The 24,232-nt window shown below is 45.4% G+C and overlaps 1 protein-coding gene across 1 annotated transcript in view; it reads left to right on the top strand.

Moving 5' to 3' along the window:
• The window catches only part of dcc (DCC netrin 1 receptor), a 153,581-nt gene that overhangs the window by 81,325 nt on the left and 48,024 nt on the right, over positions 1–24,232 (top strand). Inside the window, exons 11-15 of the mRNA XM_076284959.1 lie at positions 3,433–3,482; positions 13,556–13,697; positions 15,354–15,464; positions 16,440–16,634; positions 20,546–20,641. Of these exons, the coding sequence (XP_076141074.1) occupies positions 3,433–3,482; positions 13,556–13,697; positions 15,354–15,464; positions 16,440–16,634; positions 20,546–20,641 (594 nt within the window). The remainder of the gene's footprint in view (positions 1–3,432; positions 3,483–13,555; positions 13,698–15,353; positions 15,465–16,439; positions 16,635–20,545; positions 20,642–24,232) is intronic.

Genomic DNA, 24,232 nt, shown 5'->3' with positions numbered 1-24,232 from the left:
GGTAATTCTCCGGGATTCAATTGCCTAGCCCGTATCAGCGCTCTCCAGTTTGTGCGGCAACGCCGGCCCATTGATGTCTGGCTGTTGACTCAGATGTGTCAGGAGGGCGCATACACACACACACACACACACACATACACACACACACACACACATACACACACATACAAACACACGCATACACACACACACACTCACACATACACACGGTAGAGCAAATCGCTCTCCTGCTCATGTCAAACATGCTTCAAAGCCACGACAAGTCAAACAACGCGGGCCTCACCAAAGTGAAGGAGGAGACGCTGTGATCTCAGGCTTCTCAGACTGTCTCAGGGACAAGAAGGATTGCATGATGCAGAGTGAGAGATAGCGAGAGAGTGGGAGAGGCAGTGAATCTGACAAAATGAAAGACACTCTGGGAAACGGGGGTAAGAGAAAAAGTGAGAGAAGGGAGTCCATGTTGCCCAAACCATGCAGAATCTTTCTGGCATGTTCCTTTCTCTTCTGCATTTACCCACAGGGATTACTGATGAGCTGTAGTGTGTGTGTGTGTCTGTGTGTGTGTGTGTTTGTGTGTGTCTGTTTGTGTTTGTGTGTGAGAGAGAGAGAGAAGGAAGAAGAGATGACATAGGGAGAACCACTGAGGAGGGAAGAGAGAGGGAGGACATGATGGAGAGATGAGAGGGAGGGAGGGAGAAAGGGAGGTGAGGGAAGGCGAGGCTCTGCCCATCTGCATTCTGTGCACATCCTCTCCAGCCATTGAAATCTCTGGCACCTCGGCTCACCTCACCTCACCTCACCTCACCTCACCTCACCTCACCTCACCTCACCTCACCGTCACAAGCTGCTGCTTCTTCCTCCACTACAGACTCGCTCACTCAGCCCATGCACTCCCCTCAGAGCAGCAGGCAATCCAACAACCTCTCTCTCTCTCTCTCTTTCTCTCTCTCTCTCTCTCTCTTTCTCTCTCTATCTCTCTCTCTCTCTCCAACTATCTCTCTCCCTCTCCTTCTTTCTTTCTCTCTCCAACCATCTTGCTCCCTCTCCCTCTCTTCTCTCTCTCTCTCTCATATCTCTCCCCCTCTCTCTCTCTCTCTCTCTCTCTCCAACCATCTCTCCCCCCTCTCTCTCTCCACCCCCCCCCTCTCTCTCTCTCTTCTCTCTCTCTCTCTTTCTCTCTCTATCTCTCTCTCTCTCTCTCCAACTATCTCTCTCCCTCTCCTTTCTTTCTCTCTCCAACCATCTTTCTCCCTCTCCCTCTCTTCTCTCTCTCTCTCTCTCATATCTCTCCCCCTCTCTCTCTCTCTCTCTCTCTCCAACCATCTCTCCCCCCTCTCTCTCCCCAACCCCCCTCTCTCTCTCTCTTCTCTCTCTCTCTCTCTTCTCTCTCTCTCCATCCATCTCTCTTTCTGTCTTTTTGTTTCTCTGTCTTTTTTTTCAACCCATCTCTCCCATTTTCTCTCTATCTCTCTCTCTCAGTCTGACTCTCTGCATCCCTCTCTCACACCCTCTTTCTCTTCCTCAACCAATCGTTTAGATTCTTTCACTCGTATTGCTCCCTTGCAAATTCTCACCTTTCCTCTCATTTCTCACTCTTATGTGTTCTCTGTCTACATTGTTTGCCTATTTCCCCCTCTCTCATGCATAGTCTCATCCCTCTCTTTTCATCTCTCTGTCTCTTGCTCTCTTTCACCCCATCCCTCTGTCCTCTCCTCTCCCCAACTGAAGTGCAAGGTGCCAAGGCGATCTCGGGGGCCAGTGCTCCTAGTGGCCCCAGGACTCTCTTATTCGCCAGACTGTCTCTTCGCATTATCCTCAGCGCACACTTAGAGGCCATGGGAATTTATAGTCTGTCAGCTCCCATTAGCCGTGGCCCTCTGAATGTTTCAAATGAGCCACAAGACCTGCCTTTTCCATTTCCCTGCTTAATTAAGACTGCTTGTGCTCGCTAATGAAATTGTGTGCCGGCACTTCTCTTTCTCTTGTTCTCTCTCTCTTTCTCCCTCTCTCTCTCTCTCTCTCTCTCCCTCTCTTGCTCTTTCACGATCTCATTCTCCTTCTTTAACGAGCGGTCCTTTCTGAGGTAATTAATGACCTTTAACCCGCAACACACCACCAGCCAGTTGTCCTATTGATCTAAGAGGGTGAGCACAGAGGCCTTGTGTACCAAACCCACCAAAGACCAATCAACCGCTCGGCCGCCATTTTGCTGGGCCTATCACGGCCTGCCATACGTTGAGATACCAGAAGCATGCATATTCATGAGGACATTATGCCTGTGACAAATTACTCCCTGCACCTCCGCAGTGCTCTCTCTGTGGAGTCTCTTAAGCATTTCACGGCGATCATGGAGGAAACAATGGGATCATAGTAATAGTGTTTGCTTGTTAGGATCACTCAATTAATGGCTGTTAGTACTTGCAGGGCCAGTTTCCAGGACTTGGATTAAGATTAGTCCTGGACTGAAAGAGAATATAAAAGGAGATTTGCATTGAAAAAAGCTTTTAGTCTAGGACTAGGCTGAACTCCTGTATATAGCCTGGAAATACCCATACGAACCTTTGCCAAATTTGAGATTTGCTCTGCAGGTCAGTCTGGCTAAGAGGCCATTGACGCCCATTTCCGATGTCCTTAAGACCCGGGTATGCAATTACAATCGCTAATCATAGACATATATTTTCTTTGGAACTAAGTAAACAAATGCATTTAAAACCTTTGTTTACAAGATTGCTGCACTTCTGAAACAATTTGGTAAGAATTGAATGCACCAATTTAAGTTTAATTTAACTTCTAGTTCCTAACTGCTGGAAGTCGTAGATGTAAATGAACCCTTTCCAGACTCAATCTCAAATCTCAAATGAGTCTGGTGTCATTGAGGCTATCATGTACAAGAAACTGCCTCACAATGTTTGAAGAGAGTTTAGCAAAGCACCGTTCTTTCAAAACAATCTAGAGTCTGCAAACTAAGCATTGTCATCCAAAGGGCTGCCTCTCTTAGAAGCCTTTGTTATGATTATTCTGTTATGGTCAAAAACCTCTCATTCTCTCAAGTCCTGATTCACCTCAGGGTTGACCCTGTCATTAAAAAGCTGTTTTAGACCACTGCTCAAACCCATGGGTATTCCAATCTAAATATGTGAAAATTGTATTATGTAATAGTAATATAGTTATGAAGATGCCAAAGGAGAATTTGTGTGTTTATTGATAAGGGGTTATCTTCAGTAAGGTCATTGGTTTATTGATTATCAATGCTGACCATAGGAAAGAGTTAATCATTAATATTTCCTTGTACCATTCTAAGGGCAACAGTCTTTGTTATTCCCTAAGGTCCCATGTAATTCAATCTGCTGAAATTAACTGACCATTTAAGTTATTGAATATGTTGCTGTAGTTAAAAATAGCAGAACTTATTTTTTTCATTTATCTTCACAGTACCGAGCGCTGCCCCTCAGAACATCTCCCTTGAAGTTGTGTACTCCAGGGTAAGTAAAACAAAGGAAGGCTGTGTGTGTGTGTGTGTGTGTGTGTGTGTGTGTGTGTGTGTGTGTGTGTGTGTGTGTGTGTGTGTGTGGTGAACAGGTGAATATTCTTGAGAGTAACTCGAGTTGTGGGAGTGTGGTAATTAGTATTCATGTACTAACACAACTTTCATGGCATCTCATATTAGCTGACAGACAGTGAAAATGAGCACATACTGTAAGCATTCTAATTTATTGGAAGTATAGAGACATCTCCACGCTTGCCCTCATCTCTCCTCTCAGACATCACCATGGCAATAGTTACTTTTCCTTGCATCATTTAGCAATGCAATTTCAGTGTAATTTCATCTTTTATCCGTTCATTCTGCATACATACAGTATGTCCGTTTAATTATTGTAGAAGACTAGAGACTAGTGTGGAGGCACTGGTGACTTTGCTGGAGTTCTGTGCTGTGCTGCACTCTGCTTCTTTGGCTTCTGACTGAAGTAATGTGCCACCCCTGCCATCACTGCCACAGCACTTGGCAGTCTGAATTCATTCGGGAGGTGATGCATGTCTCCAATAATGATAACCTTCCAAACGTCTGACATTTAAAGAGAAAGTCGCCATCAAACTCAGCAATGCTTGAAAGGAAAGGGGCAGTGTCCGGTCAGTTCTTCTAAAGTCTGTGAACATCAAGAGAAGAAGCAGATTTCTTATTTTCTCTCCATCGTCTCTGTCTTAACATAAATCTCATTCACTTTGATTATTCAGGGAATGAGTATCAGACTTTTGTCCATATAGTGTATTTATTAGTGCTAGTATTTATTTAGTTAGTGAATATAGCGTATTTTGTGCATATAGTTCATCAGTGACTACTTCTTGGGAGCTAGGACTGTGATTTTGGTGATTTAGGGACATACGGTCCACCACATGAACCCCAAAAGCAGGTACCATTTGACCAGGATCTTAGGTGTTTTGAAGACACATGTGACCTTGTTGAGTCTTCCCTGCGCCTTGGGCCCTGACAGTCATGGGACCACAACACAGAGAACAGATGGCGTTGCCACAATGACAATGACGGCACTTTGGCAGGCTGCATTCAGAATCATTCACACAGAGTCATTCACAGACACTATAGGTGGCTCCCTGGAAAGCATTACCATTCACCGGTGTGTCAATTCCTCCAAAACAGTGTTATCAAGTATAACTATCATTACCAAAAATTGGCAGTGTCACTGAGGTATATCTGACACTTTATTCTCATTAAAAAGCACTGGTTTGACTTTGACAGGTTGTGATAAAAGTAAATGAAATGTATGCCTAAATAGCGGTAGCTACCAGCTTTAGTCCCTAGACAGCATCATCATCATCATCATGTGAAGATATGTTGGACTGTCATGTGTGTTACATGGCGGTCAAATGTATATCTTAGATTAGCGATATACTTTCTGGTTAGGTTGTGTTTTATACTTCATTGAAAACCAAAAAATTGCATTTGGGATCAGCACTTAGTAGATGATAAATCACAATGCAAAGGTCACTGGCTTTTATCCACAGAGCCCTGTTAGCGTGGCACCTTTCTGCATAACGGCATATGCCGAGAGGTGGATTACGCAGGATTACACTTAAATTCATTTCAGCTCATTCTAATCTATTCCCTCCAGACCTGTCCATCCTTCTCCAGCCAGTGGCAGACGGGAAATTTAACACATTTTCTGTCATTTCTGGTTGGGGTTAATAATCGAGAGACTTAGGGGCACGTGTTGCCTTTCTGGATATATAAACATGCATGCGTGTCTACACACGTCCATATTTTTCATCTGTGTAGGATCTCCTCTGAGACTTTTATCTGCTTTATGAGCTACTGTTTGGCATGCCAATATGGAGGAGATTATTATATTCACTGTCAATATTAAATCTATAGAGATGAAAGTGGACTGCATGCATGTGTGATTGTCACTCAAAGTCAAAGGGGGCATCAACTGCTGACACCACAGAAACCAAATAAATAAACACGTCTCAGCGCCCCTTGCCCTTCTTATGCTCAATGAGATCCATTTGGTTAGAACAGTTTACCTAACAGCGTGCAGGCAGTTAGCCACAGCTGTGGACCAAACCATGTTCTCATCCTTTATTCCGCGCCTGTGACATTTCCCTCCTTCACCTGCTGGGCTCTGGCAGGGATACAGCTGTGTCAGAGTGAGAGTGTCAGGGGAACAGAGACCGCACTGGTCCTGAGGGTACCTGACTAGTCAACCTTCCCTCAAGAGAAAAGTCGATAGTATGTCCGCTTCACTTAAGTAATCCAACTCTCTTGATATACTTGTATGCTTCTGCACCAAAGAGTGACTACTCATGCAATCAGTCTGATGTTGATAGCTTTATTCGTTCAATACGTTCTAAACTGTGACTTTTCTACGCTACACTAAAATTTCCCATTATCTTTCTGCTATGATAAGTCCAAAGTGATTGCACATTTTGAATGTTCTTAAATGTGAAAATCATTCTGCACAATCCTCACAAATATCTAAAGTTTGCTTATTGATTTTCTTCTGTAATTTAAAAGAGAGTTAGGGGAAAAAAACAGCAACTAAGCAGCAGCATTTCCATTCCATTATTAGTATCACATTTAATATTTCTCACACACCATTAAGGCCCCCCGCTCCAGCTGTCTCCCATGAGTAATAAATGTTCTGTGTGTGTCATCAGAAGTCTTCTCCATAATGATCTATAAGGTTAAGTGCACAGACTCTGGTTTGTCAGCAAATATATAAATAGATGGAATTTAATCTGTCAAGACAAGGCGTCATCCATTAACTCCAGTTCATTCAGTGGCTGTGCTGTGTAAGCTGAGGGGATGGGAGTGGACGAAGCAAAGGAAGCTGTCTGGGACATTGGGTGTCTGGGACGAGTGGCGAAGGGTGGCAGAAGCGGAGCACGCCGCTGATTGAGTGCTCCACTACGCTGACACTCTTGCGTAAGGCTGACACTGACAGGCAACCACCCACAGAGTGGGCTAAATTTATTCGTTGCTCTTTCTCTGTCACACTCTCTGTCCCTCTCTCTTGCGCACTCTTTCTCTCCACCCCATTTTCCATACAAGCTTTTATTCTCACTCAATTACATATGAGCTCTCCATCTCCCTCTTGACTTTGTCCTTGCACCTCAGATATTTTTGCTCTGGCTCTTGAACATAGTCTGTTTCCAACCCCACATTCTGTTCATAAACATTCCCTTTGGCCTTATGGCTTTTTGTGTGTTTGCACATCCAGGACTTCACTAATTCATGATGCTGTGTTCCATCTCATTGGCGCATCTTTCGCGGTCTCCGTAATGGTCTGTCTGTGCATCTCCTCACTTCTCCTCTTGCTCTTTCTTCCTGTCCTTATTCTCTCTCTCCCTGTCATCCCCTCATTTCTCCCTGCGGGGTGCGGGTGATTTCGCTCACCCCGAGAGGTCTGCCCGATGAGTGGCATGCTGGGTAAACACTGGTGCCTGGTGTGTGTGTGTGTGGTGTGTATGTGTGTGTGTGCGTGTGGCAGCAACAGCAACAGAAGCAGCCTCAGGCTCCTGCTGCAAGGCTGTCTGCAGAGACTGCACGGGCGCTGCAGGGGGGTTGGGGTGGGGGCAGGTAAACTCTCATTCTAACCCAGAACTGAGGCCCTGTTTGAGCTTTGACGATGAAGATACTGGCCTTAAATGACACTGAGCACAGAGGAATGTATTTTTATGTATTTTTTTAGTGTCACATTATAGCTGTCGTTATATAGTCATAGGCTGTAATGGGAGTTCTTATAGATCTGTTTTTGAGGTAAAGTCTGTGTACTGTAATCGAGGACATATTTGGTTCTACTGTCTGCAAACCCATCTATTAATCAAATTGTTTTTATATTGACGTTACAATAACTCATTAATCTATACAGTACATATGTGCATTTTGTTATAGATCCATTAAGCATTGCATCACCTCAGTGGTCTCTGAAAGCTAATTCTCAAGTCTCAAGCTGTCACTTGGCTACCTACAGATAAAATGGTTGTGAGACAAGTTAGATTGGTTAGGCTCAACATAGCATCATAGCAACATAGATGTTGATCGCTTATATTCCTTTTTTGTCATAAAAATGAGATTATTCATAGGCCCTTTAAAAAGAGGCATTCAAGTAAATTGATTTGAGCTTTGAGTCATGATAAGTCAATGCACATTCTGGATCAGAAAAACATATTCATTCCTCACTAGAAAATTAAACTGTTGGAATGTGCATCTTTTTCTCTGGAGATAGCTGTTATTAATGGGTGAAATCAGGCGGATCGCCTTCTATAAAGGAATGAAATATCTGTGTGACTGACGACACGCTTAATCTTTTGCGACATAAACGGTCAAAGTCATAATCCTGCGAAAAATATCCTCAATCCAAGTAACGACTTCTTGCATAAAAGTGAATTAACTGAGTCACTGGTCAGTTTTATTGTGTTTACCACCATATCTCCTTATTCCCCTCTAGCGCCTGATTCGCGTTCACATTCACTTCGATGTCATGAAGTGAGATGCACTTACAGAGCAACAGGGTGTTTATTCCCCACTGTGCTTTCCCCCAGTGTTAGAGTACCAATCGAACAGAAGCTGAGCTGTGATCTAAGGCGCTAGGAGGTGGCACAGTCAGATGGATCGCGGCCCAATTTACTTGAATTTATGTAGCGTTTTTATACACACAACAAAGACACCGCGAAAGCTATAGAGGAGTATCGACTGTGTGTTCTCTTCACACCCAGAGCGCTGTGAAGCTAGCAGAAAAGCTGAAAGGGAAAGTTCAGTGAGAGGAGGATGAAAGATGAGAATCAAAATGAGTAAAGTGAAAACAGGCATACTTGTCCAAACAAGTGTGTAGGAAGGGATGCTGAAAATGACCTGACAAGAGAGTGGAAGGTCAAGTGGCGGGCGGGAGTGAAGCTGCAAGTCTGTAGTCTTCAAAAAGACGACAACGTTTTTCCTGAGGCCTGCTTTGGCATTCAGTTCCACCTGTATGTGGAACAGATCAGCTTGGAGAAGGTTAAATGAGAACATCAGTTCCCAGTTGCTTCTAGAGCCATAGAGGATTATTTATAATTAGTCTGAATCTCTGAGTGCACATGTCTTAGAGATAGAGCTCTTATTCTGTATGAGCATTTAGTGTTTGTTTACATGTTTTACTGTTCTCATGCATAGCCACACAGGATATGGATGGTCTCTCCATTGTGTATTGGCAAAACTGGTTGCCTGTGGAGTGTTTATTGACTGAATGTCTCTCATGGGCTTCAGTTCCATTCCAGCTAAATAGCCCAACTTTGGCAACTCAAAGGGACGAAGCAGTGAGTAAGAGAAAGAGGAGGATAGAGAAAAAGAATGAGAGAGAAAAAGAGAGCTGCGTTTCACTGTCCTGTGGGCTTATTGGACAGACTTCTGCGACACAGCGGGCGGGGGTGCTAGACAAAGAAATAAATCTCCCCAAAAAGTATACGCTGGCTAACAACTTTTTTTTGCGGACCGGGTCTGCAGAGGACGGCGTAATTGTTTGTTGTCATGGACGCCGGCGTACTAGCCGGGCCGTCTGCACACACGCAGCCCACGAAAGTGACAGGCCGTCTGCTGGGAGAGCTCGAGCAATTGGCAGTCAGCGGCGCAGTCGGCCACGGCCCACTGCCAACAGCGAGGAGGGGCATTAGCCAGTGGCCCTGTGTGGGCGGAATCCATAAGTACCCACATTCTTTTGTGATGTCCTTTTGTTTTTCTCTCTTTCACTCTCGCTATCTCAATCTCTCGCTTTTTTCCCCTTAAAGTTTCTCATTCTATGTGCCTGCTCCACATCTCTCTCTTTCTCTCTCTTTCTCTCTCTCTCTCTCTCTCTCTCTCTCTTTCTTTCTGAGCTTTCTAATGCTCTTTTGTCCTCCGTCGTGCCCTGTTCTCTCTGTCTCTCTGTCTGCGGTCCTAAATTTGACGGATGGGCGTGTGGTCGCGGTTTTGGGGGTGGGGGGGTAGGGGGTGTGCGGTTAGAGCAGTGGAGAGAATTAATCCTAAAACAAGATTAGGCTCTAAGCCCAGTGTAATCACTTTTCCACCATAATCTCTTTATTTGTGTGTGTGGTTTTGTTTATGTGGTGGGTTGCTCAGCAGAGCAGGCGCTTGGTTTTGTTTCTCTCTCACCGAGGTGTGAAAAGTGGCAGACTGGTGTGTTAAGTGCAGGCCAGTTAAGGTCTGCTGAGGTCTGAAGCCACAGTTGGTGGTCGAGGCAGCGAGCAAGGCTCACACTTAGAGTGGAGCTGAAAGCAGAAGCTGAATTTAAATCAGGAACAATTAATGAAACGTCCTCCCAAATCGGCCTGGACATCATGGATCAGCAGTCTGTTTCCTGCCATACTGAGTGGCCCGCAGTGGTTGATGGGGGAATAGAGGCTCTGTAGGCTCTGTTGCTCTCTCTCTCTCTCTCCCTTTTCTCTCTCTCTCTCTCTCTCTCTCCCTTTTCTCTCTCTCTCTCTCCATCTCCCCCTCTATACTGGCATGTGTGCTCAGTCCACTCTGCCACAGAGCTTGTTAGAGGAATAGCTATATGGAAGCTAGCAAGTCGTAAATGACACATGACAGACATGAGCATGCAGGCAGGAGCACAGACAGACATGAGCATGCAGGCAGGAGCACACACACACACACACACACACACACACACACTATTATGCCCACCATAGACTGCACTCAGAGACATGTGCCAGTATGGAATTGTGGTTACATTGTTCCAAGCAGATTTGCCCTGTTCTAAGAGGTATAATTAGTTTGACAGTGAGCCCAGAGGACACTGAGGCCTGTTCAGCCAATCACATCCACACCTCGGTTCCAAGCTCCGCTACGCTATCCCATCTGCAGCAACAGGCCACACACACACACACACACACACACACACACACACACACACACACACACACACACACACATACATAGACACACATCTCCATCAGCAACGTCCTGTAGTCTCACTGCACCAATCAAACACTCCCTGTCCGCCCTCCAACCCTCTGCTCACCAATCAAGCCTACTGAAGCCTTTCTGCTCCTCAAAGTGAGGTTTCATTGGAATCCCTCTGCACCAATCAGACATTCCAGAAGCCGTGCTACGCCGCCACCCCCTAACCCCCATCAGCCAATCATTCCTGTTGGAATCCATCTGCGCCACTAGTGAGGTTCCATTAGAATCCCTCAGCACCAATAAGAGCGTCCGCTAGACTCCCCCTGCACCAATCAGGCCTAGAGTGCCTTCGCAAACTGAAGCCCCAGCTGCTGCAGTGGGTCCCTGTACGACAATCAATCCCGCCCCAAATCAATTAAGATTACAGGCCTCTCATAGCACATGCGCTGACGGATAATAGCTAATAATAATTAATGACACCCTCCTACGGCGGCACGTGTGTGCGTACCAGGCATTGATGCCGGAGGGTGATAAAGGGTCTCACCGTCACTGCATCAGGAGTGTCCCTGGAAGCCCCTGCTCCCCCCAGGTGAGCACCAGGGAGCTACTGATGGTGGCTGTGATTCCGCTGACAACAGGGGGTCCACTTGTGGAGAAAACATGGCCGGGCAGGGCAAAGAGAACAGGGCGGAATTCGCTGCATGCGGCGAGTGGAGGCTGGTGGTGGGTGCACTGCACTCTTGGGAAGGTGGTGCAGCGATGGATCGTCAGCTGATCTGAGTTCCTGAGTTGTTGAGGAGGGATAGAGAGATTGAAAGAGAGAGTTGAAGGAGAGAGAGAGAGCCAGCAGCATAGAGCTGCAGATAAATGAGGCAGGGCATGGCTTAGTGGCAGCTTCAGTGTCCTGTGAATTTTAATTAGTTTATTTGCATGTTAACGGGGCTCAGTGTGTGTGTGTGTGTGTGTGTGTGTGTGTGTGTGTGTGTGTGTGTGTGTGTGTGTGTGAGGGTGTGTGTGTGTGTTTTCCTCTCTTTCCGCGGCCGCACCCACAGATGGCACTGCCACCCACCCACCCCCATCCAAGGCATCTGGCATTGACTGCAGCTATGCAGGCAATGTGACAGTCATTGCGCATATGACAGGGAGTCGTGCACGGGCTTGCCCGCTGCCGTGTCCGCCTCGGCAACAAGCCGTCTCCAGGGCCGTTCAAAAGGTTAATTAATCCAGCCGTTTATATCGCAGGCATGGGGAGGTGCTGGATGAATCAGAGGTGTTTTTTTTTGCCTTAGGATTCCTCAAGCCTGCAAGCATCTGTTTCGGATCTCACACTAAATGTAATCAGCGCCGCATCCTTCTATTTATCCGTTGAAGTCTCTGTTCCATTGTCATTACTTACTGTCAAGCAATCAGTTTGTTTTGTTCAAAATGTACACATTTAATATCAACCTACACAGATTTTACACACATGTATCACTACTGCACTAACCATAGATTTCATTTTTTCGATAAAAATGTGATTAGATGTTTGTTTGCCAGTTTTAAAGTGAGCAAGAGAGTTCAGAGACCCAGTGTTGACACCGCCAGTGTTTCTCGTTTTGTTTGTGTTGTTTATGGCACATTGGGGGGAATGCCCCCCTCCCCTCCTTCTCGGTCATGGGCGACCTTTATACCACAGTGATAGCCTGAGCGTGTGTGTTTATGTGTTTATGTTTGCATGTTGGTCTTTTTGCACAAATTAATTGATAGCTATGGCTCAGTGCAAGCAGAGACTGTATGCAAAGGACCCCATCAAATGAATTAATTTCCTCCCCCTGGTTTGGCGGGCAATTAAAGCCTCTTCTCCGCATAATTAATGGACACGCATATTAAGCAGGGAGTCAGACAGGCAGAAAAATGGTGGAAAATCGAGCTCAGAATGTTCTAAATTTTTATCCGATTTAACGTTTTATTGTGCTTGTGGACCCCAGCAAGTCTCGTGTGACCAGTTCATGTCGTGCAGGGATTCCGGAGCCCTGCTGCACACAAATAACACTCGTTAATTATTCAAATGACTTGGCTGAATGTCTGCAAGTGTCATCTGCCAGGATTGAGACCGTAGAGCAGACACACACAAAAACACAGCATCCACCCCCTACCCCCATTGGAAGACAAGAAGCTGGTTTTATTCTGTACTGCCGTGCTTCATTATCTCTCATGTGCTCTTCCTTTAATCATATTTCACTCTTATTCGGAGTCTGCCATATCACCCTCAGTCATTGACAAAAGAAATGATCTGATGCTGATCTCAGATCTCGTCTAGAGTGATTGCAAGAGTTTATGGGGGTTCCTTTAATTCTTTATTCCAGGCAAAGAGCTCCCCGAAAGCTTGTAAAAATTGTGTGTGGTATTTCTAAATCGGCCCCGATGGCTGATTTAGAATACTGTTTTCTTTTATTTTTCCACGAGATACAGATCAGTGTACCGCTTTCATCACCCTAACAACTGTGTTCCCTGACTGGTTGGTCTGAAGCAGATTTGGATGATCATAAAGATCTACAAGCCTTCTAACTTTTTAACTGTTTACCAACTCCAGAACAGTGCAGTGATAGTGCATAGTGGTTGTTATATTTCATTGCAAGACGGCTAAAGAAAAGAATGTATGAGAGCAGTATTAAACAGGGTTAAATTCAAATCAGCTCTAAATGGGTTTCTTTCTCTACATTCTTTTTTTTTTCAATTCCCTCTCCCACTCTCTTTTACTCTTTTACTCTCTTTTATTCCTCACATCTGTTCAAAGCAGTTTCCTATCTGTTAGGTATTCATTGATAGTTATTCATGCTCTGGCATTCCTGGTCATTGACGGCATCACAAAGCCCTGCTTGGCTGTCGTGAAACAGCTTACAGAGCTAATAACACCATTCTGGAGGAGTGACACATTCAAAGTGATCTCCTCCACTGCCATTTGTATAATTGCAAATATGCGCGCGCGCACACACACACACACACACACACACACACACACACACACACTTGTGTCAGACTGCACGTGACATGTCTGAAATTGCAGTATTGTTGCCCAGGTTCCATGGTCTCTTAGATGAGCTGACTGCATAATGTATCGGGGGCATATTTTACATGATATGAATGCTTCTCATTTTGTTGTTGCTTTTTTTCTCTTCTCAGAGCATCAAAGTCAGCTGGATGCCTCCGCAAACTGCCATGCAAAATGGCTTCATCACTGGCTACAAGATCCGGCAGAGGAAGACAGGTCGGCGCGGCGACCAGGAAGCCATCGAGCCCAACAACCTGTGGTACTTATTCACAGGTGAGCCTCTCCGATCTCTCCCACCAGCCACGTCAGTGGCCTGTCCACTGCAACTGGTCTAACTGTAGCGCAACAGACATTCCCAAACATTTGCATTCTTGCTGTTTGCAATTAGCCAAAACCTGAAGGCTTCCATGGGATTGTAACCATTTGAACATGCTTCCTAAACATTAATGAATGAAATATAGCCAGAAGGACTCATCAATTAATGAATGAATAATAAATCTGTTTATTTGTACGTTTACCTCCTGCTTATATTTAATCATTCCAATGGTGCATTTTTAGAACTATGAGACATTAATGCCTCAATGTTATGTCAACACACTGCTCCCTAGATAAAAATATATAAAAACAGAAGAAAGAAGCACTTTCCATTCTATGCGAGGCTTTGCTTCCCTGGTGGGGTTTGTTTCAATATCACTAGAGACTGCAGCCTTAATATACAGTCTAAAAATATACATAGATCTCACATACATTGATTTACTTCCTTTCCACTGCCAAAATAAGGTTAGCCAGAGCTCTAAAAATACACCTTATATACTTAAACCCTTATTTGGAATTTATTTTCCCCATAGGGCAAGTGGTATTTGTTTGTCTGGTAGATCGTTCTGCTTCTAGAATAAGCATAATCATCAGAACCCACATTCCTTTGACCCTCAGTCATATCGGCACACTGAAAGCCCTGTCGTCAGATTGGATTTCGGGGAGACGTTTGCATCTTCGCCCCCCGAGGGGAGCCGTGTTGCAGAGCTCCATGAGGGCTGTTCCTTTTTGTTGCCACAATGCTTTATTTCAATATAATTTCTGACTCGGGGATGAAAATGATATTCATTCTCATTATTGCCATGATGGATATCTCTGTGCATTTGCATTCTGTGGGAAACTCATTTCACACTGTGCGTCCGTGAATGCTATGCTAATTTTTCACACTCTCGGGTTTTGCAGGGTTGGCTGTGCAGAACAGTAATAATTGCTAGGTTCCTTTTTTTTTAAGGCCCCAGCTAGATGTAGTGAATTTTTAATGCTCTGTTTAGATGGGGTCCTGCAACCTTCTCGTTGCCACTGATCCGTTTATGAGTTTTAAATAATTAGTGGCCAAAATTAAGGCCTAATTGAAAGCTCCACAGGATTTATGGTGTTAATTCATGTTTGTTTCGAATGGGAATGAATTAAACCATCACCCACGGTCAAGAATTTGTACTCTCACAGAATTGCAATGAAACCATACACTCTTCAAGGTCTCTCAGGAGCAGAGGTGCGTAGATTAGGGAGCACAGTGAGCAGGGCCAGTTAACGACTTGGCCAGTCCAGAGAATATCCACGCTGCGCCTTTTCATTTTACTTTGGATGATCGAATACTCACTGCTCATCACCATCAAAAGCTGGCCCAAAACCTTCCACAATCGTCCCCCGATTGCATGTGCACGTCAGAGAAGTGCAACCTTTTGTTTTGCAACAGAGAGAATGCAGTTTCAGCCATGTGTCTGCACATAACATGTTGTGCATGTATATGGAAACAGATAGCAGTCAAACTATGGATATGAAGTTCTTGGCATATTTGTTTTAACATTTCTCACCCACCAGAAGTGAAAAAATAGCACATCAACTCTTTCTTTTGTTCTCTCTCTCTTTCTCTCTCACTCAATCTCTCCCTAGGGCTGGAGAAAGGGAGTCAGTATAGCTTCCAAGTGGCGGCGATGACTGCCAATGGCACTGGCCCATACAGCGAGTGGAACATGGCCGAGACACCGGAAAACGACCTTGACGGTAAGACAAGAGCCCAAATAACCAATCTCATCACCATTTCCTTTACTTGGCCCCCTCCTCGCCTCCCTTCTCCTCCCTGTCCTCCCATTTCTCTTTCTCATTCCTCGGGGCGGTCCTACCCCTCCACCCACCACCACCGCCACCGGCACCCCTGCCATCCACAGCGAGGTGATGCCTCCTTCCCATTCCCCTCGTCGCCAGTGTGCCGATTAAATATTTATACAGCCGTGACCAGTCAGCGGTGTTTACATTGCACTCTGCTAACGCGAGCATCTTAACAAACAATTCCCCAGCAAGCCCCCTGCTTCAGGAGCAGCCCTCTCACCACGAGTGGGAAGAGAGAAGAAGAGGGGAGGTGGGGAGGGGGCAGGAAAGAGGCTGTGGCTCCTGTTGTTTTGTATTTGTTTTTCTATTTTGTGTTATTGTTTGCCCTTGTGTAAGACTTGCCAGATGGGCCTTTGGGTGCCCTGTAAGACGCGTTGGCCGGTCTTTTTTAATGCCTTTGACGGCCGTTCCCGTTCCTTCAGGCCACTGAGGACATAATCAGCGTTTTTGTTTACGGTTACGCTCGCGTCTCCCGATGCCACTTCTCAGGCGCCGTCGCCTTTGTGTATAAATGATCCCAACCGGTGCCTGATTGGAATGAGCTTTGGCAGGCTATTAGGAGGATGTCTTTAAACGTCGGACGAGGGGAAAAATGGGAGATGCACGGAGGCTGACGCAACAAACGAGATAAGAAAGGAATCAATCATGAACAACCATTTACTAGATGACAGTCCGCCTAATGCAATTCTAATGGATTGTATCACTCAATAAGCAGATACAGGCATTTTTGCTGTGGAAATGCAAAAGTCACCCCCACCCTTCTCAGAAAAGGCCATCAATTCCCCACCTCCAATTACCTCAGTTTGCTTTGTCTGCACAATGACTGGTGTCATTACTGGCTCTGTGTGTGTTTCCTGCTTGCTTTTGCAGAGACCCAAGTTCCCAACCAGCCCAGCTCACTGCACGTGCGGCCCCTGCCCAACAGCATCATCATGAGCTGGACGCCCCCCCTCAACCCCAACATTCTGGTCCGGGGCTACATCATCGGCTATGGCGTGGGCAGCCCATATGCCGAGACGGTCCGTGTGGACAGCAAACAGCGGTACTACTCCATTGAAAACCTGGGTGAGTGCCCGCACCACTACAAAAGCAATACATCATGAGATACACAATGTCCAATATACAGTCAGAGTGCTGTAGGAGTACAGAACATTGCAGTAGTGATAAACCCCAGCATACTGCAGCACCTTAATCATATATCATGAACCACATATAGCGACTGTAATTGTGTTTATTTTTAATATAGGTTTCTTGAACTGCAAAGGTGCAGTCCGCATGTATGATACATGAGATATCCTCTGAGTTAGCATTGACACTGAGGTCATTGAACATCAGGCTTTGTCAATTTCATTTCAAACAGCGGGCAGTTTATGCACATTAACCTTATAGATTCACACGCACCATATTAAGCAGGTGCCCGTCTCTCGCTCTGGTTGTAATTAGGGGAAGGTTTGCCGCAGCACGCCTGGGAAATGTTAAAGACGAGTGACATTAAGAAGACGTGCGCGAAGGCCGCCCCACACCCGCCTGGTGACCTTTTGCAGTGCCGAGCTCCCACGGGCTGCCGTCGGTCACACACATGTACACACACAATCACACACATACACATACACACATACACAATGTACAGTACATAGGCTATACAAATACAAGAGCAGTTTCATAGGTTTAACTTGGCTTCTGGTATCGGTGGGAGATGTCTTTTTAAAAGCCACCTTAGCATGTGTCTGTGAAGGGACCCACCCCGCCCCCCCTCATTATTTGCACAGTGCTGGGTGATTACTCACACTGTGCTAATGAAGTCTGTCAGGGGACAAACTTTATCTATCTCTCGCCTCTGGGGGGATAAGGAGAGCTTTTTCTTCCTCTCTTTTTTTTCTCTCCAAAGCTTGTGTCAATAGTAAGAATCTGACTGCGCCGAGATAGGAGCACAGGCTGGGGTAATAGCCATGCTTAATGATTTCTGAACAAGTGGCTGTCAGCCCTAGCCAAAAGGAAGTAATGGAACTGCTCTGAAGGAATATTACTGACATTTTATACATGGCTGGTCGAATATCAGTAGACAGTCTATCATTCACACCCATAGCATAGCTGAAGACAGAACGCCTGCAGTGGAGTGTATGTAGCCCAGTGGCGGATTCCGGCTGGAATTTATTCATTATTTAGCATAATAATCTCCGAACAGGAAGCATGCGGAAGTCATTTGTAGGAAGACAGCGGGTATGGATTAGAGAGGGATTCTGGAGGAAGTAGACGCTCTGTCCCGACAAAGAGTGGTTATTGGATTGAAACACGGGAAAAGACATTTATGTCATCATGTACAAGGGTCAGATTAGGTGGCGAGATTATGGTGATCACAGAAGGCTCTCTAGTAATTTGTTGGTTTTTGATGAGATTACAACCTCAGCAGGCGGTACGCATTTGTTTATATGGCGCTGGTGACCCTTTCCATGTCAACAATGATCTCGTCACAGCGACCTGTAAAGATAGAGACTGACAACACAAGTGTCAGCAGAAGTGCACAGCTGGTTATGCAAGGTACAGATGTGAAGGCCTTCCATGTGTGTTCTTTAAGAATGGATCTAGGCTTATTGACTTCAACTTATGGTAAAAAATGTCAATTGCAGTAACCAGTACAGTTTTTTTTTTTTAATCAAATGACAATCAGTTCAAAATGCGTTTCTAATTTGTTATGTGAAGTATGGCAGTGTTTATGCAAATGTTTGCAATTCTTTATATTGGTTTACATTTCATGTATGAATGTAATAGTAATCTATTCGCCTTTCAAAATTGCAATTCATTATTTACGGGAGCAGTAATAAGAAAAACAATTGGAGTGTAAATGGGAGTTTGTGAAGCAACAGCGATTTGCATGAGAAAAGTGACAATAACAAATTACTCACTCTTAATATTCAGGTGAGGCTTCTCTCCCCAAATGATAATGAATGCATAATGAAATACTTCCTGCTTTAAGTTGGCTGTTAGTCAGAATGTAAACGTGCATCACTAACATGCATTAGATTCATATTTTATGCATGGCTTTCTATATTATTTATACCTATGTGTGCCATTACTGAAGAAAACATGCAGAGCAAAGTGTATACCTACAGTGGCTGACATGTTTGTTAAGCCACCATGGTTCTTGTCTAATGGTGCATGCAGAGCCTAACCAGAAGAAAGCTTTCAGTGAGAGCTATCCGCCATTTTGAAAAGTCCTATAGATAGTGCCGTCCTCTTTCTATCTTACTTTTTCTTTTTTACTCCAGACAAAATATTCCCTCATCTGTTCACATTTTTTTTAACTGGGGCTTTAATGAGTCCCCCTAGTACACTGGCTCGCACTTATCAATATTTCAGCCATGCTTATCGAGCGACACAGTGGCCCAAAAGCAGAGACCCCCTGAGCCGTCCGTGCGGAGATTCAGTGGTGCGGCCGCGCAAGCCTCTTTTGGAAGAGCCCGTCAATACCACAGTCAATAATGCCCCCAGCACTGGGCAGCCACACCACCGCACTACTACACTACTACGCTACCTGTTTGCCATACTTACAGTAGCTCCCTATCACTGCATGAATGGAAAGTCCTAAAGTGATGCTGTTGCCCGTGGCTCTCACTCACGCATTTTGCAGTGCATATATATATATATATATATAGGCATACACACACACACACACACACACACACACACACACACACACACACACACACACACACACACACACACACACACACACCCACACACACATACACACCCACACACACATACACATACACACTCACACACACACACACACACACACACACACACACACACACACACACACACACACACACACACACACACACACACACACACACACACACACACACACACACACACACACACACACACACACAGACCTTCACACACGCACAAACACACATACATACACACACACACTATCACTCTCTCTCTATCTCTCTCTCTCTCTCTCTGTCACACACACACACACACACACAGGCTCAAATACTATGTTGTGCTGATAAGCCATAACAAATAATCAAACCAGAGGCTCCCCCGGTGTGCTCCTGGCCGTATGCAGTGAGAGGAGAGTTAGGGTGGGGGCCTGTGGGCCACCTCAGGTCCAGTATTGATAAGCCTGGAGGGCAGACCAGGGAGACCTATGCAGAGAAAGTTTGCTCAGGTTGCCCAACTGATGGTTGTGTGTGTGTGTGTGTGTGTGTGTGTGTGTGTGTGTGTGTGTGTGTGTGTGTGTGTGTGTGTGTGTGTGTTGTGTGTCAGTGTGTGTCTGGTTGTGTACATCTTTGAATATGTTCATGTATGTGTGTCTGAGTGTGTGTGTGTGTGTGTGTGTGCATGCATGTATGTGTGTGCTATGCTTTCTGTTTGTTAAATAGTGTTCATGAGTGTCTGTGTGTGAGAGTATGCTTTAGTGTGTGTTAGTGATTATGAGTTAGTGTTAATGTGTACGTGCGTGTGTACAGTATGTGTGTGTGTGTGTGCATGTGTGTGTGTGTGCGTGTGTGTGTGTGCTCTCGGTGAGGTCTGGCTCCAAGGTCCAAGGTCGCTGTGTTAGCGTGCCCGACGGCACAGAGCTGGGGCCACCACAGGGGCCCCCTCTCTCCCCTCCCTCCCCCCCAAGCACAGCGCCCTGGACGTAGCACTGCAGATAAACTAATTGTGCGGTGGGGCACCCGCCTCACACCGGTCTGCGGGCTCTCTGCCTCGTCCTCGTGTCCTTTATCTCCCCTCCTCCTTCTGGCTGGCCGCCATTCATCCTGACGCAACGCTGTGTGCTCTGTATTTCCAAAACACGGCACAGCTGTTTCGACACACATCTCCTCGGGAGGAGGGCGTAGGAGTCTTGTCAGACGCTGTCGGCGCTGCAGCTACAGCAAACCGCTTTTGTTTTTAAGTGCGTTGAGATGACAGTAATTGTTGATTTGTTTTTGTTTTTATTGTCTACACACACACAGAGCCCAGCTCCCACTACGTGATCTCGCTGAAGGCCTTCAACAACGCCGGGGAAGGGGTGCCGCTGTACGAGAGCGCTGTGACCCGGTCCATGTCGGGTACGTCTTACTGCACTTTCTCCCTTCAATCCAGTTCAGTTCGATTCAATTAAAGTTCAATTCAGAGAAGCTTCATTGACTGGACAAATCCTACTGCGTTAGTTGACTCATATTGTATTGCCAACGTTTTGAAACACAAATAACTTTTTTTTTTAACTTTATTTTATATGAAACACAAAGAACTTTTTTTTTTTTTACTTTCTTTCATAGAAAACACAAAGAACTTTTTTTTTTACTTTCTTTCATATGCCAGCAGGACAGTCCCCAGTCTACTGATGATTGTGTTTGACTGGACAAACAATCTGAAACTAGACACACACCTGTCCTACTCATTACAACCCAGCCTCTGTTTCACAGGCAGACAGCAAGTAGTCTCCTCATTAGATGATTTCCTCTAGGAGTCTGTATGGTATTAGCATAGCATACATTAATTTACCCCCATAATCACATGTAATAAGTGTTATGGGAGATAATACTGTATGTACAAGCATTATGCCTCAATGTGCCTGTGGGTGAAATTGAACACTTTCTCTCCCTTAATGCAGTTTATGATCAGGGAGAAGCCACAATTAACTCCAACGTATGCCGACTGTCTTGATAATCATTTTGTGTTTAGCCAGTTGATCCATGGTGAGTGGTAAGCTTGGCGCAAAATAAAAAACCTGCTGGCTGCGTAAGACCAGAAGGCCTTTGTTTTCAGGGACTCTGAGGATACAAGAGCACCCATTGGCCATGATGGTCTGAGTGTTGCACTCAAAGACATCAACCACAGACTCTAGACCTTCTTTACTTTTAAGAGTGCACTATCTTCTTCTGAACACAATGATGGTCTTTGAAGGCAGTTCACTTCCTCCATAGGCTATGAACATCAGACATTCTCTATCTGCCTCTTCAACAGTGTTATTTATGGCATACATTGGTCTACAGAAGACAGATCTTCTCTAAGTGCTTTAGAAGGATGGAGGAACGGATTTTCTTTCTGAATATTTTTATTTTTTTGGTCTGTCCCCATATGGCAGACAGAGCCTCTCAGTTGCCATGGTTTCGCTCCGGACAAACGGAACGCCAGCATTGTCTGAGCGTCAGTTCGCTGTCTCTCATTTCCAGCCTCAAACAAAGGCGAGGCCCCTCAAATAAGCCCACGGCATCGTTCGACAGAGGCAGAGCAGGAGCGAGACTGATGTGTCGCAGTGTCCTCTGTCGTTCTTCACGCGTGCTCTTCCACTTATTAGCACCTCTGAAAAGGCCCCCTCATGGCCGCTGCGTTAGAAAGGCTCTGCTCACTCCATCAGCTCATATCATTATGTAATTACTGCCTCCCAACTGATTGTGCCCGAAGCATTAACTAATGCAGAATAAATCGCCTAGCGCTGCAAGCAGACGTGTAAAGCACAAAAGAACCTTGAGGAGCGAAAGGTTGATTTGAGCCGCACTGATTGGCAAAACAGTCAGTGGAGAAACTGGATGATTGCTGTCCCAGAATCAGTCTCGTAGACGAGGAAGGTTCCACCCACAGCGACAGGGCTAATGCTAATTGCTAGCCCCCCTCTCCCCCAGCAGTCTCATCAGCCAGCCAATTACCAGGCCGCCCACTCAGTCTGCAAAACCCGCAGGTGTCTGTGGACCTGATCACCTCCATGTCACTCTCTGTAGGAGTCCGCCAGGCAAAGTTACTTTGCACTGCGACGATCATGTTCACTAAAATAACTATTGTGAAAAGGGAAAGTAGACCTACATCAAAGTAACATACAGACAAAGACATAACAGAATCATTGTGCACCTAGGTCACTGTCTAAAGCCTACAATATTAAAGCAAGGACAAGCAAACAAAAGAGACTAAAAGCAAAATGACCGAATATCATGAAATTAATAGTGTGATGTGGGTCACAGTGTCAAAAGAGAGCTTGCTGATGAGAGGCCACTCTCAGTATTAGGCTGTGTCCTGGCTCCCTTCACTGTGAGTCAGGTAAGAGCACTGATTCATCAGTGCACTCAGAAAATCACCTCATGAGAGAGGTCAAGACTTTTGTTTCCCAAACAGCCAAGTGCCCCTTCATCACTCTCCCCACTGCAAGGTCACTCTTCTTTAAAATCCCATCTTTGTTTGTGTGTGTGTTTTCTTTTTGAAAGAGAAGAGGAGAAAAAGAGGAAGAAAGTGGCTCTTGTTTAGAAGCAGCACCTGCAGTGCTAAAAGAGATTCATCATTCAATGGCTGCCAAGGCCCTTACGAGCTGCATTAAACCTCCCGTTAAGAGGCAGGCCAATAAACACAGCAGAGATGTATGCCCATCTCCGCTTACCGCACTTTAATCTCCCACCACCACCGCTGGAGACCAACAAATGGATCTCCGTCTCCCCCACGCACCCCTTTCTCTCTCCCTCTCTCTCTGTTTTTTCCACCTCCTCTCTTACTCTGTCATTCTCTCTTCTCTCTTTCTCTCATCTCCTTCCTGCTCTCTCTCTTATCTTCTATCTTCATCTCTCTCTCTCACTCTCTCTCTGTCTCTCGCTCTCTACCTGTGTCTCTCCACCTTTCCTCCCTCACTTCATCCCTTCCCCACATCCCTCTCTCTCGCACACGTACCCCAGCGCTAATTCGTCTGCAGAAGCGGCAGATAATAAAGTTTTTATTATTCTCCACGTTGCTGCCCGTTGACATGATGTATCGCTCCCCGTGTCTTTTGTCTTAGTGTTTCATCAGTATTCTAATGTCTGGGCTGCGAGTCCTACCAGTGATGCAGATATCAAGCTATTACGCCAAACACCTCATTTGTCTATTTCTCTGCTTGGCAAAACACCCACCCACCCACACGTGCACACATACACACACACATACACACACACACACACTCGCAAACACTCACACACACACATACCTCAACCCCCTCAGTCTGGAAGAAGATGGATCTCTTTTTCATCCCTTTCCCTTTGCAGACATTGATTGCATTGACAGAGTAATGTTTTCACCTGATGATGATGTGTGTGTGTTTTGTTTTTTTTAATGATGAATTTGAGTATGTGTGTGCATCTGTCTGTTTGTCATGAGAGTGATGTCTATTAGAGGACTAGATGTAGTGATGAAGTCTCTGCTAGCTACAGCATAGCAGCACCAGAGACTCTGTGTTTTGCCTTTTTTGCTTCTTGACTAACTGTCTTCTTCTCTGTTCTTCATAGGTGTGGCTGTAGACTTAACCGCTAGTTCAATGGTTAGCCACTAGCGCTGCTTTTGTGACGTGTAGAGTAATAATCCTTTTTGTCTCCTCTCTTTCTCTCTCTGTCTCGTCTTTTCCTCCCTCTCTCTCTCTCTCTGATCTTTCTCTGTCTTCATGTTTTTCATTTCTTTCCCACTATCAATTTCTCATGTTCATCTCCTGGCATGGAAACACATTCTTATCGTCTGCATGCTAAACTACATTTGCATGAAACTCAATGTGCCATATGTCTGTCGTTTTTCTATGAATGTTTGTGTACATGTCTTCGTTTACATATATGTGTCTGCAACAATGTGTGTGTATGTGTGTGTGTGTGTGTGTGTGTGTGTGTGTGTGTGTGTGTCCGTGTGTGTGTCCATTGTCATATGCATGTGTGTGT

Source organism: Alosa pseudoharengus, unplaced genomic scaffold (genome assembly GCF_046254945.1).
Source record: "Alosa pseudoharengus isolate Yale_2024_CS ecotype anadromous, Long Island Sound unplaced genomic scaffold, YU_APseudo_1.1 YU_APseudo_1.1_scf_14, whole genome shotgun sequence".
Taxonomy (NCBI): Eukaryota; Metazoa; Chordata; class Actinopteri; order Clupeiformes; family Clupeidae; genus Alosa; species Alosa pseudoharengus.
This window is presented reverse-complemented; position numbering and strand designations above follow the sequence as displayed.